This window comes from Sylvia atricapilla, chromosome Z (genome assembly GCF_009819655.1).
Source record: "Sylvia atricapilla isolate bSylAtr1 chromosome Z, bSylAtr1.pri, whole genome shotgun sequence".
Taxonomy (NCBI): Eukaryota; Metazoa; Chordata; class Aves; order Passeriformes; family Sylviidae; genus Sylvia; species Sylvia atricapilla.
This window is the reverse complement of record NC_089174.1, coordinates 60943833-60956294: the sequence shown is the minus strand read 5'-3', so window position 1 is coordinate 60956294 and position 12462 is coordinate 60943833. Positions and strand designations below refer to the sequence as shown.

Sequence of the window (12462 nt, the reverse complement as noted above, 5' to 3'; positions counted from 1 at the left end):
TCAAGATACACATAAATAGGAAAAGAAATTAAGTTCAAGTAGAAGAGAAGTTGCATAGCTGTGTTTCTGAGACTGTGTGAAAACTCTTGGGAGATATGTAAACTAATAGAAATTCAGAAAAGAGTGTTATCTTTTTGCATACTTGGAGCCCTCATACATTATTAAAAGGCAGATCTCTTTTGGAAATTTCTGTGGTGACCTTTTCTGTATTATTTATCTCAAATGGTTAAAATATCAGGAGGCTGCCACGTTCTCCAACCACTGATCAAATGGAAATTAACATTTCCCTCAATATTAAAGGTAAACTAGTAATAGCTTTACATTTTGAGATTAAATTGTAACAGCTGCCCAGATCATGACACGTATGTATCTCTGAGGTGCCACTCAGACTCTCTGTGCCACCTGTAGGCAGTTGGTAAAAATAATTTTCTGGACTCCAGAAATCCTTGAACCTCTAACATAACAAGCTACTAGCATTCCCAGGGAAACAAAATCCCTCTTTTATGTCACTGGGTCTTTTTATGGAGCTTTCATTACAGGGATACTTACATTATACCAGCAGAGTAATGTTTGTCAGTCTGTCTGCCAATGATTTTTTACAGAAGTATCTTATTTTAGTTACATGAGAAAATTCTGGCTCCCAGTGGAATAATTTTGGGGGAAGACTGTTTTCCCAGTTTTGTTTTACTAATTTTGTTTTCCCATGCCTTGACATAAAGCAGACACTTGCAAATTGTTAACAGATGATAGCAAATAACTGGAAGTCACAGGAGGACAGGATGGACAGAACTAAAAATACATGTGTGAGAGAGCAGGGGAGTACACAAAGGAAGAGGAATGAACCACAGCAGAGATTTCATTCAAAGTAGATGTAGTTGACTAGACATTTTCAATGCAAGAAAAATACAGAGTTCAGACAATGCAGTGAAAAATATAGTTCCAGCAGCAGTACCTGAAAGCCTTTTTCACAGCTGTCTTCACAGAAGAGACCCTCGATTTCAGCGGGAGTGTCATCCTCTATCACATCCTGTTGGAAATGAGGCCGCGGGAGACGAGTCTCATGCTATCATGGTCAACAAGTCTCGGTTTATTGCTTCCAAAGTTATCATTTTTATACAGACAGTAATTAGCTCATGCATATTGCAAAACTACAGCTCATCATTGGTTGCTTTCTATGACGCATATAGCTTTTGTGTTTGGCCTTGCTGTTGCAAATTCCTTCGCTTTATGTATCTTTCTGCATACTATGTATTTTCAACATCCCTGTTGCTAACTAACATCCGTTCTCAGGGGTAATGTATACTTGCCACCAGTGACGTAGCTGATGGCTGCACTTTATCGTAGCCCTTGCTACGCAGCCATTCTTCTGACAAACTCTCCACAACATCCCATATCCACAGCCTCACAGGAAACTGTTATTTAACTACTACTCTGCAGTTATGTCTAAAAGGCTTGTGAATGAAGGAAGAAGACAAAATTGTCCCCTGAAAATAGGACACGGTAAGTGCTAGACTTCTTCTCCATTGATCATGAAGTTTAGCACTGTTTGCTCCGGAATTCCAAAATACCCTCCAAACTCTGAAACCCGAAGGAATTATTTAGAGACTTGATTGAATTTGTTTGTAAGCAGAAAAACAAACCACTGAGTTATCAAGAAAGCTGTAAGAATTTTTGTGAAGTTTGGACACAGATTTATTAGCTCTGAGAAAATATGTATGTTCTCTACCTTCCTTACACTTGGTATTCTCTTAGTTTAGCTCAGTGCATAACAGAAAAGAATTTCAGCTGCTCAAGCCCCACCCTCCTTTCTGTTATATTCTAGATCAGAGCTGCAACTGGCACCTAATTTCTTACACACAGAAAGCTATAATTCTTTTATTTCACAAAACTGTCCATGACAAGACTCTCCTTTTCTAAAAAGACAGAGGAGTTGATCTGCATATGAACCATGGATAGCTCGAAATATTTTTGCCCATATCTCAGAAATCTTGGGCGTTGCATGTGTGAACTAATACTGTTAAACTGCTATCATATTTTGACCCTCACTTTCCACAAAATTCTCAGCATGCTTCCTTTAAAAAGAAAATCCTAGGCTTTACTTTGACAGATATGGTCTTTTGATTTGGACATATCATTTCTCTGGGAAATCCACAGCATCTGTACAGTCTGGGTGGTAAATGGATTAAGTGGAGAAGAAATTTGGGATACTGGTATGTGAAAAATTGGACTGGAGCATAAAGAGCAGTGTGTCCAGCTGGTCAAGAGGTATGGTGGCCCTTTTCTACTCCATGCTTGTGAGACCCCACCTGGATTTTTGCATCCAGCTGTGGAGTCCCCAGTTCAGGAAAGACAAGACAACAGTTTTAGCTGCGCCAGGGGACATTTAGGTTGGACATTAGGAGGAATTTCTTCACAGAAAGGCTGACTGGGCACTGGAATGTGCTGCGCTGGGAAATGGTGGAGTCACTTTCCCTGGAGGTGTTTAAGAAAAAAATGGACACAGCACTCAGTGCCATGGGTTGAGTAGACAAGGTGATGTTTGGTCACAGGTTGGACTTGATGATCTCTAAGGTCTTCTCCAACCTAATCAATTCCGTGGTTCTGACTGTGATTCTGCAACATGGACCTGATTCAGCCAGTCCAAATGTGGGCCACAAAAATGATCACTGGGCTGGAATAATTTCTTCTTGAAGAAAAGCTGAAAGAGTTGAGATTGGTCAGTCTGAAGAAGAGAGGGCCTTGGTGAGAGTGTATTGCAGTCTTTCAGTATTTAAGGCGGCTTAGCAGAGAGACAGAGGGAGAATTTTTACCAAGAAGTAGTGACAGGGCAAAGGTCAAGAGCTTTAAAATGAAAGAGGGTAGACTTACACTGGACATAAGGAAGAAATTTTCTACAGTGTAGGTGAGGCTCTGGCACAAGTTGCCTACAGAAACTGTGGATGCCCAGTGGGGACCTGTAAGTGTTGAAGGCCAGATAGGTGGAGCTTTCAGCAGCTTGGTCTACGGAAGGTGTCCCTTCCCATAGCATGAGAGCTCATTAGATGATCTTTGAAGGTGATGATCCTTCCAAACTAAATCATTCTGCTTTTCTGTGATAAAAAACTTGCAGAGCAGTGTATCAACACAAAAAAATTTTCTTATGCATGCTGATTATGAAAGATCAGCTAATAATACGTGGTTTAGTTCCTTCGGTTTCTGTAAAGTGTGCCCATCATGGGTTTAAAAAAAGTTTTTGTCTCTGGAAAACAATTTAGTAGAAAAAATGGCTATCGTTTGTGTGGAAAATTGTCTGACTTTTGCTGCACAACACTGAAAAATGCTGTTGACTCTCCTGAAGGACAAGAGCCCTTGCAGAGAGTGGGTTCTTAGATACAGTGGAGAACTGAGCAACTGCCAGTGACATAAAAATGACAAGTCAAAATGCCAGATTCTGCACTTCGGCTACAGAAATGCCAGACACAAGTCTAAACTGGGAGAGGGGCAGTGCTGGGGTTGCAGAGAGGGCTCTGGGGGTTCCGGTTGGCAGCAGGCTCTGTGGCAGGCAGCAGTGTGCCCTGGCAGCCAGTAGGGCAGGGAACGCCATCCTGGGTGCACCAAACTTGACGTCCCTGGCTGTCTAAAGAGGTGACCATCCCTCCATGTCCAGCATTAGGGCAGGGCCTCTCCTTGATTGCTGGGTGCAAGTCTGAGCTCCACAATTTCAGAATGATGGGGAGGTCCTGGAAGGTGTCTGGAGAAGGACAAGACAGCTGGTGGAAGGACTGGATACCATTGCATGTGAGGAACTGCTGAGCGCTTTGGGCTCCAGTTTGAAGAAAAGGAGACTGAGGGGCAACCTCCTTGCTGTCTACAGCTTCTTGAGGAGAGGAAGTGGAGAGGGAGGTGCTGATCTCTTCTCCCTGGGATCCAGTGATGGCATGTGTGGGAATGGTTCAAAGTTGTGCCAGGGCAAGTCCAGACTCGCATTAAGAAGCATTTCTTTATAGAGAGGGTGATCATGCCTGATGATGCCCTGAGCCTATCAGTGTGGAAGGGTCATTTGGACAGAGCCCTTCACAACCTGCTTTACCTTTGAGTCAGCCCTGAAATGAAGCAGTTGGGCTAAATGATTCTTGTATATCCCTTTCAACTAGACTATTCCATTCTAAGAAACTTCTTTTCATGGGCACGCAAATGTAGCCTAACAATTGACATTATCACGCCTCCACCGTAATCGACGTTTCTCTTAAAATAAGAGACTGAAAGCTTTGGTTAGTCTCCTCCTCTTAGACAGCAGGACTCTGTGACTGTCATTAAGCAAACAAGCTGTCCCAAGGACCGCGCAAGCACGACTCATTCCTCTGCTCAGTTTTCCTTAAGGTAGCCAGGGACAAATTACTGAAGAGTACTGCCTAAGGAACAACTGTGGTGCCCAGAAATCGACTCATTTCGATGTAGAGGCAGTGTCCCTGTGAAGACACCACGCTCCCCTCCGGACCGTCCTTTACCCGCCCGCCGAAGGAGAGCCCGTATCACCCGGAGGAGCAGCGGGCTCCGGTCAGACACACCTCCCGACACTTCCACACTCCTTAAGTTTCAACTGAAAACACGCAGGTTGGGAGAGCACAGGAAAAGGCGGAGGCTGCCACCCACGCCGCGACAAACTCGACTCGGCCCGGCCCTTCCCGCCCCGGCCCCGCCGCCCAGCGCTCCGGCCGCGCCGCGCTCCCGGCGGATGCGAATCTCGGGGGCGGCGCGACCCCTCCCAGCGCCCGCCCGCCCCCTGCCCTTTGCCCCCGCCCGTGTCCCAGCGCTTCCTGTTCCCAACCACGTGGGCAGCGGGATGGCGGGCGGCGCGGCGGGCGAGGCGCAGTGCCTCAGCTACACGGGGTGCAACTTCCTGCGGCAGCGCCTGGTGCTGGCCACGCTCAGCGGGCGCCCGCTGAAGATCCGCAAGATCCGCTCCAAGGAGGAGGACCCCGGCCTCCGCGGTGAGCGGCGGCACCGGCGGCCGCGGGGCAGGTGGTCGGGGGGCGGCGGAGCTGCGGTGCCGGCTGTGCCGGGGGACCTTCTGCCGGGCAGGGGCAGACTGGGAGCTGGGACAGCCCGGGCTCCCTCTGGGCGGGCCCCACCGAGGAGGGGGGGCCCAGCCGCGTGCCGGAGTCTCCCCGTGGGTGCGCTCTTCCCTGAGCGCTCCGCACATCCGTCTCGGGTGTAGCTGTCACACGTGGGTCGCGGGGCTTTGGGACGAGGAGGAGGCGCGGGAGCGGGCAGGGCGGCGAAGGAGGCCAGGGCAGGGGTATTGTCACGCACCCGGCGGTTCCTGCTGTCAGCCTCCCTCGCTGCCCGGCGGGGCGGGGGCGTGTCGGAGCGGTACCATCCCTGTCCCGCTGGTTCGGCTCGGCTCGGCAGCCCTGCCTTTCGCGAGGTCGCGCCATCTCTGCAGAGTGGGCCATCGAGGGCCGGTGCGGGCGGCCGGGGCTGGCGCTGCCCTGCCGAGCCGCCCCGTGGGCAGCGCTGTTCGCGCCGCGCCGGCGGGAGGCGGTGCGGGAACGGCCAGGAGGGGCTCTGAGCGGCTCGCTGCCTGTGCGGGAGCCTCTCTGCAGCCCCGGGGCTAGTCCTCGCCTCCGTGTTGGTGGCTTCGTAGTCGGAATGGCAGAATGAATTCCTTGTCTCTCGGGCCGTCGTTTCTGTCCGCCTGCTCGTGCCCAAGTGTTGTGTGCTCCCTTGTGTTTGTGGGAGCTCACCTTCACGCAGTTTTTAGTAGGTCACGGTTTATGCTTTGATTTTTGTCAGGGTTTGCTGAAACAGGAAGGGTGAAAGAGGGGAAATAATTATTCTCATTTCTGCAGATTTGTTTAAGGGAAACCTTTCTTAGGGAGTACCATACTCATTTTTGTACAAAGCTTTTGGCATCCCAGGATGAATTCCATCATAAACTGGAGTAAGAAAGAATAAGATAGAAACAATAAGTAAGAAAACAATGGGATGTTTGAGGAAGAAACGTTTTTGTGGTGTTCAGTTGGTTTTTTTTGGGCAAGGCGCCCTGTTAGGAAGCTCAGAACTGGAGTAGATGCTTCTCTGCCTCCTGAGGAGCCTTCAGTGTGTAGCTAAAATCTGCTCAAAAACTGCCAAAGCATTCTTGTATGCTTGACATAACATTTAGCATGATCCAAAGCGTTTATTATCACTATGGAGCATTTGGTACTGATGAAGTTTGTAGATATTGCCATGTTTTTTAAAACAGCGTTTGAATTGCCTTTTTGAAGTATGGGTTCAAGTGTGAACTATGACTGTAACAGAAAAATAATAGCAGTAGATCCTGATTTGTGTTGATAATTCAACATGCAGTTCTTTTTGCTTTTTGTGACTGAACTTTTGTACACTCTGCTGATGGTGTTCTCCAAGAGTGAAACCTGTGGTCGCAAGGATGGATTCTTGCACTGGAAGATGCCCCAGTGCCTATAAAGTCATATAAACATTTTTTTTGGTGTGTTATTTCCTTTTTGGTATTGGTTGGTATTTTTGTTTTTGTTTTGGGTTAAATTTGCTTGTCCTTTTCATTGTCTCTGGGTGAGAGTCCACACAATCGAGAGAAACTGAGGAATTACTTCCACACTAATTGTTACAGTGTAGTGAACACAGTAAGCAAGAAAAGAGGCAGTGGGAAGACTTGTGATTCTCTATCCTTAAGTATGTTCAAAACTGTTTTGGAAATGGAACATTTTAGAGTCAGCAGACAACTAATTCTGTTTGTGGAACAGCAACAGCACTTCACATCTAAATGTCGCCTTCTTTTAAACTAACAGAGAATAATGTGAAGCTGTTACTAGCTTGTCATGCTTTAATATATGGGGTCCTGTTTGCTATGATTTGTATATTTTGCTTTGTACTGAGTAAAATGTAGATTGTGAAAGGTTTTACCCTGGATGAGAGCAATCCCTCAAGCCACTGTGGTCAGAAGTGTCCAATTGTATTATGTGCTGTGTGCCAGGGAGAGGAGTGTGACCAGTCTAGCTGCCACATCTGAGGCATCTCAAGTGATTCGAGATGCCTAAAAGTGTGGGGGCTCACATTACCATCTCTGTTTTTACAGAGAATTGCCTTTTCACATGTGGTGGCATTATACCACAACCTGAAGTGTGAGTATAGCCTTACTGCCATGGAAGGCAAGAAAGGATGAAAGTATAAATAAGGTGTTGAACCTTTAAGAAACTTTATAATTCTGTCTGTGCTCTACTCCTTAGATTTTGAAGCAAGTTTTATTCGCCTGATTGACAAAGTGACCAATGGCTCACGGATTGAAATAAACCAAACAGGTGAGATCTGGTTTTTTCTGCTTCATCTGTTATGGTCTTCAGGATTTATCAGTTTCTACAGTAGAATAGAAGTCTTATCTTGATAAAGGTAGGTGTTCAGATAAGATTGATGGAGAAGACCAGAAATAACTAAGTTGACAAATTTTGTAATAATTGATTACATGCAAGAAGCTCAATGCTCCACCATAATGGAGAGAGCTAAGGAAGCTCTATTGCCCAAGAACTAAAATTAGTATTTTGTTAGGTATGCAGGATTTGACAGTGCACAAATCTTCCTCTGTACTGGAACTGGTTTTTGTAGAAGAAAAAGATTTACCCTCTACAGAGCCAAACTTCTTAGCCAGACTGTTTGCTTATTCATGCTTACAAAAGGGTTTGGTTAGAGTGGAAAGCGTCCCATGTGAAAACGTCACCTCGTCTGAGTTTTGTTTGTTTCTTTTTGTTGTTTTTTGTTTTGTTTTGGTTTGGTTTTTTTTAACATTTCTAATGATTTTCAGTTGGTAAGTAAAGCAAATGAATTATCATCAGATATGCCAAGACTCCAATGACCTGATGGACTGATGAAGATTTAGCTTCTGTGGAGGATAATTACTTGTATCAGCATTTTGGAGATTGTTAAGAGATCCTTGGTTTTAGGTGGAAGGGAAAGGAGGAAAATGATGTGCAGGACAGACAGAAGCTCATGTGTTGACCCATTTATTAACTGCAGACATGTAAATAGTGTGCTGGGGGTGCTGTAAGCTGTTTTTTAATGGCCAGTGTTGTACAGTGCTCTCATTTGGTTTGCTCCCCTGGCCTCTTCCCCAGGTACTACCTTGTATTATCAGCCTGGTCTTCTGTATGGAGGCTCACTGGAACACGACTGCAGCCCCAGCCGTGGTATTGGCTACTATTTGGAAAGTCTGCTCTGCTTGGCACCTTTCATGAAGCATCCACTGAAGATTGTCTTGAGAGGAGTAACAAATGATCAAGTAGATCCTTCGGTAAGTAATAAAGTTTAAGTATCAGAGAAGGATACTTTTTCCCTCTAAAATAACAAGACTGGGAAGAAGTGTCTAAAACATGTTGTATTTTTATCATCCCTCACATCCAGAAGTATCCGTTGTTATTGCCTTTGCAAACTCTCTGAGTCAAAGGAGCACCTGCAAAACTAGAGTGTATCACACTCTAAACTTCAGTTTGTAATTCCCCTTCTGATGTTCAGTTCTGTACTGCTTCTGTCTTCTCCCCTGCAAACTCCTTTTAAATGCAGTGTGAGGCCCTGTCACAGGTTTGGTTCTCCTGTTCTCTTAGAATTTCAATGGATTATTTCTCTTGCCCCGCACATGTATTTACTGTATAAAGAAGAAAATGTATTAAAGATATGAGTGCAAAAAGAAAGGAATCTTTCTCTTCTGTTGGATTCTGGAAATACTCATACCAGTGCTGCTGTGAAGCCCTTTTTCTAGTAGATAGAAACAGAAGTCACATGGTGATTAGAAAATTACAATAGCAAAAGTATATAAGAACTCTCTGGTTCTTCATAAACATCCCAGAAGGCGTAGTAGGTCAAATGGCTATGAAATGCTTGACTTGGTTTCTATTATTGATCTGCAGTCCTTTGTTTTGTACCAGTGTTGTTACAAAAACGAATTGTGGGAGACATGGTCAGAATGCTGAAGTAATGGTTAGTGGTTATGCTCTTTATTTATTTTTCTCAAAAAACTCCATACATAAACTTTTACTTTTAGAGAACAGCATTACTCTTTACGTTTTGAATGGTGATTGGACACTGCCTGTTTTCCTCTGAGTCAGTTAAGGACATATTGTAATCTGAAAACTAAACCAGTTTAAATGAATACAAATACCTGTGAAGTATAACTACAAATACTACAAAAGCCCCCAAGTCCTGCTAGAATTTATGGCTTTTCAGCTGTGTTTCTCTGGTTATTTAAAAAACTCATTCTCTTGCCTGTGGCTCTGTGAGACATCCACATGAGTCAAAGGATGATCAAAGTGGATTGTACACAGCACTACAGGGAAAAAAGAGGAAGCATTTTTTGCTACTGTTTCAGTCATTGTGACTAAAAGTACTTACTGTAACTGGTAAGTAGTAAGAATCAAAGAAGTCCTTTTTTGTTTGACTATTTAATCACAATGGAAAAGTTCTTGCTTAATCTGGAGATGAAGAGTAGTCCAATATTCGTATTGTTTTCAAGTAAATGTGGACACTCCTCTAAGCAATAGAAACTTGATTCTGGAAATTATCTCCTTTTGGGCATCAGTCACATGAGGTTGAGATTAAACTATTTTAGTTCAAATGGGTGCAAGAGTTAAGGCCATTCTGTGCTTGAAGGGTGCTTGCACTTGTCAAAATTCAGACAAGTCCGTTGGCATACATCAGCTGACTCAAAGGCCAGGATGCTACATGTAAATCAAATACATGTAAGGAGTTACAGCTTAAGCTTATTGTGCTATATTAGCAACTATGTATTAGTTGTTGGTGACAACACAGTAACAACATCAGTTACTGTGACTTAGCTCATACTTGTTAACTTTTTAAGTGCTTGTAACTGAATATCAGTTCCTAAAATTGGTTTAGCCTGCTTTATATCTGTTTAACTTGCCTGAGTAAACATTGATCCTGGTGCACACCAATAAGGTAGTTTAAGGACTTTTACAAGTTGTTTTGTACAACATATGGCTCTGCTGGTTTCTAAGACTAAAAGCACAAATTTAAGTGCTGCTCTAATTGATTTGTATGCTTAAGTAAATGAAAACTTGGTTTGAAATTGATTTTGGTTTTTATTTTTCAGTAGACAGAGGGTATTTATAAACTCAGTGAACAATTATTATCTATGTTTGACCAAAAAGAGGTGCTAAATTTTTTTTCCATCTGTATGCTTTCTACTTTCCAATGAGAAGGTGGAAAGGCAAACAAATTTGACTACAGTATGGGATTTTAGGTGTTTTCCCTGCTGCTCTTCATGTAACAACCTCTCTGTTTCAACTTAGTGGGTTGTATTGGGTTTACCTGGCTGGGTTTTGTGAGCTAGAGTGCTACAGAGGTGGCTTCTGCAAGAAGCTGACAGAAGTTTTCCCTTCATCCGACAGAGGCCATGTTGGCTGGCTTCAAGACAAGACCCACTGCTGGCCAGGTCTGAGCCTGTCAGTGATGGTGGTAATAGCCCTGCTGGGGTAACAGCTTTAAGGAGGAGGAGTGGGGGGTTTGGAACTGTAGAATAACCTGGAGCTGGAGAGAAGAGTGAGAATATGTAGAGAAACAGCCCTGCAGACAGCAGGATCAGTGAAAATGGGAGGTGTTCCATGCACCAGAGCACAGATTGCTCTGTAGCCCATGATGAAGACTATGGTGAGGCAGCTGTCCTCCTGCAACCCATAAATGTCAACAGTGGGCCATATATCCACCTGCAACCAGTGCAGGACCCCACGCTGGAGCAGGTGGAGGCCTGCTGCAGCTGTGAACCCACAGGAAGCCTGTGCTGTGGCAGGGTTCTGGCAGGACTGCTGGCCTGTGGATAGAGAGGAGCCCATGCAGGAGCAGGTTTGCTGACAGGACTTGTGAACTCATAGGGAACCCACACTGGAGCAGTTTATGAAGAACTGTAGCCAGTGGGAGGCATCTGTGAGGCAAGTAGCAGGAATTTGTGTGCAACCAGAGGAGTGTGACCTTTCTCTTATGGTGGCAGTGAACAGGTAGGCTGATCCACTGGGCTTTGTGAAATCCACTTTCAGCACTGATGTCTTGGCTTTTATACAGTCTCAAAAGTACTTGTGGGATGTGATTGCTGTGTGGTTTGAGGTTGCTCTTTACCCCCTTGTCAGGTGCATGCAAGGGAATATTGTGGATCTCCTGCTGTGAGGAGAGTGGAAGAATTCCATGTGAGAGGAAGAGCTTCTAAAGGACGTCTTTTATAAGGAAAGACTAGCTGAGTTCAGTGAGGCACAGGTCAGGCTGTGTTCCTGGACTATAAGAGCGTGTGTTTACTTTGGTGTTTGTTTACATATATGAATAGCCCTCCACTAGGGTGCAATGGAAAACTCTTTGACAACTGGTATCAGTCCTAAAGAGTACCAAGGCCACTGGACGTGTGCTTTTTCCAAGTGGGACTGTGGTGACATAATAGCTAATAATATTGTACATATTATTTGGTGTATTATTAGACACTGGAACAAATCAGCCTGTGGGTGCCACAACCCTGGCAGTGTTCAAAGCCAGGTTGGACGGGGACCTGGTCTAGTGGGAGATGTCCCTTCCCATGGCAGGGGTGGGTGGAACTAGATGATCTTTAAGGTTCCTGCCAACCCCAAAACATTCTGATTCTGTGATAATACTGCGCAGTATTATTACTTTGTGGGTGATACATCCTAAATGAGTGAAAGAAATGCTACTTTGCATTCACTTGTCAGGAGGATATATGCCTTTGGAATATCAGCCTGGACTGTTCATTGGCAGCCTACACTTGGATAATGTTTTCCTGTGCTGTCAGTGGTGAGACCTGACCCCTGGGTAGCTTGTGGAAGCAGCCATGTGGGACTCGGCTGAGGCAGTTTAAAATCTCACCGTATGGCAATTATATATGTGGGGGCTGTCCTTTGTAAAGTACCTTTTTGAAGGGAATGGAGATAGCATGCTGTCCTGGTTTAGGGCAAATTTGGGAGGAAACCTCCAAATGGGATTCCTCTGGAGAGCATACCCAAATGGCCCCTCCCCTCAGCCTGTTCAGGAAAAAGAATTTCCTCCTAGAAAAGTGGAAAAAACTATTTATTTGACAAACAAAATGCCCACAAGCATGAGGAATAAAAAAAAAAAAGAAACAATAAAACCTCTCAGTGCTCCAAAGAGCACCGAGATGGCAAAACTGAGGAAGTCCTTGCCAGGAGTTAGCTGGGCTCTTTCAGTCCCTTATCAGTCCCAGTCCCTTTGGTGCTGGAAAATGCCAAGATCCAGGCCCTGGTGGGCCACAGGTGCCAGATGCCGGTCCTTCTCTGGGTTTTCAGTACAGAGCAGATTTAAACAATCCAAAGAAAAAGGAAAAAAAAAAAAAAAGTCCAGGAAGCTTCTTTGCCTCAGCTAGCTAAACTAAAAGGGAAAAAACCCTCTCTGTCTGCTGTCCCTGTATCCGATGAACACACAGTCCCCAGGCAGAGAAAAAAGAAGAAT

The 12462-nt window shown here is 44.8% G+C and overlaps 1 protein-coding gene across 2 annotated transcripts in view; it reads left to right on the top strand.

The window, feature by feature from the left end:
- Positions 1-12462, top strand: part of RCL1 (RNA terminal phosphate cyclase like 1) — a 197443-nt gene that overhangs the window by 159635 nt on the left and 25346 nt on the right. Inside the window, exons 1-3 of one of the 2 annotated variants that reach the window (XM_066338451.1) lie at positions 4807-4970; positions 7227-7298; positions 8106-8281. The exons of the other annotated variant lie outside the window; for it this stretch is intronic. Coding sequence (XP_066194548.1) covers positions 4823-4970; positions 7227-7298; positions 8106-8281 — 396 coding nt within the window. The 5' untranslated portion in view covers positions 4807-4822. Of the gene's footprint in view, positions 1-4806; positions 4971-7226; positions 7299-8105; positions 8282-12462 lie in introns of those variants that run through there. 2 annotated transcript variants of the gene reach the window in all.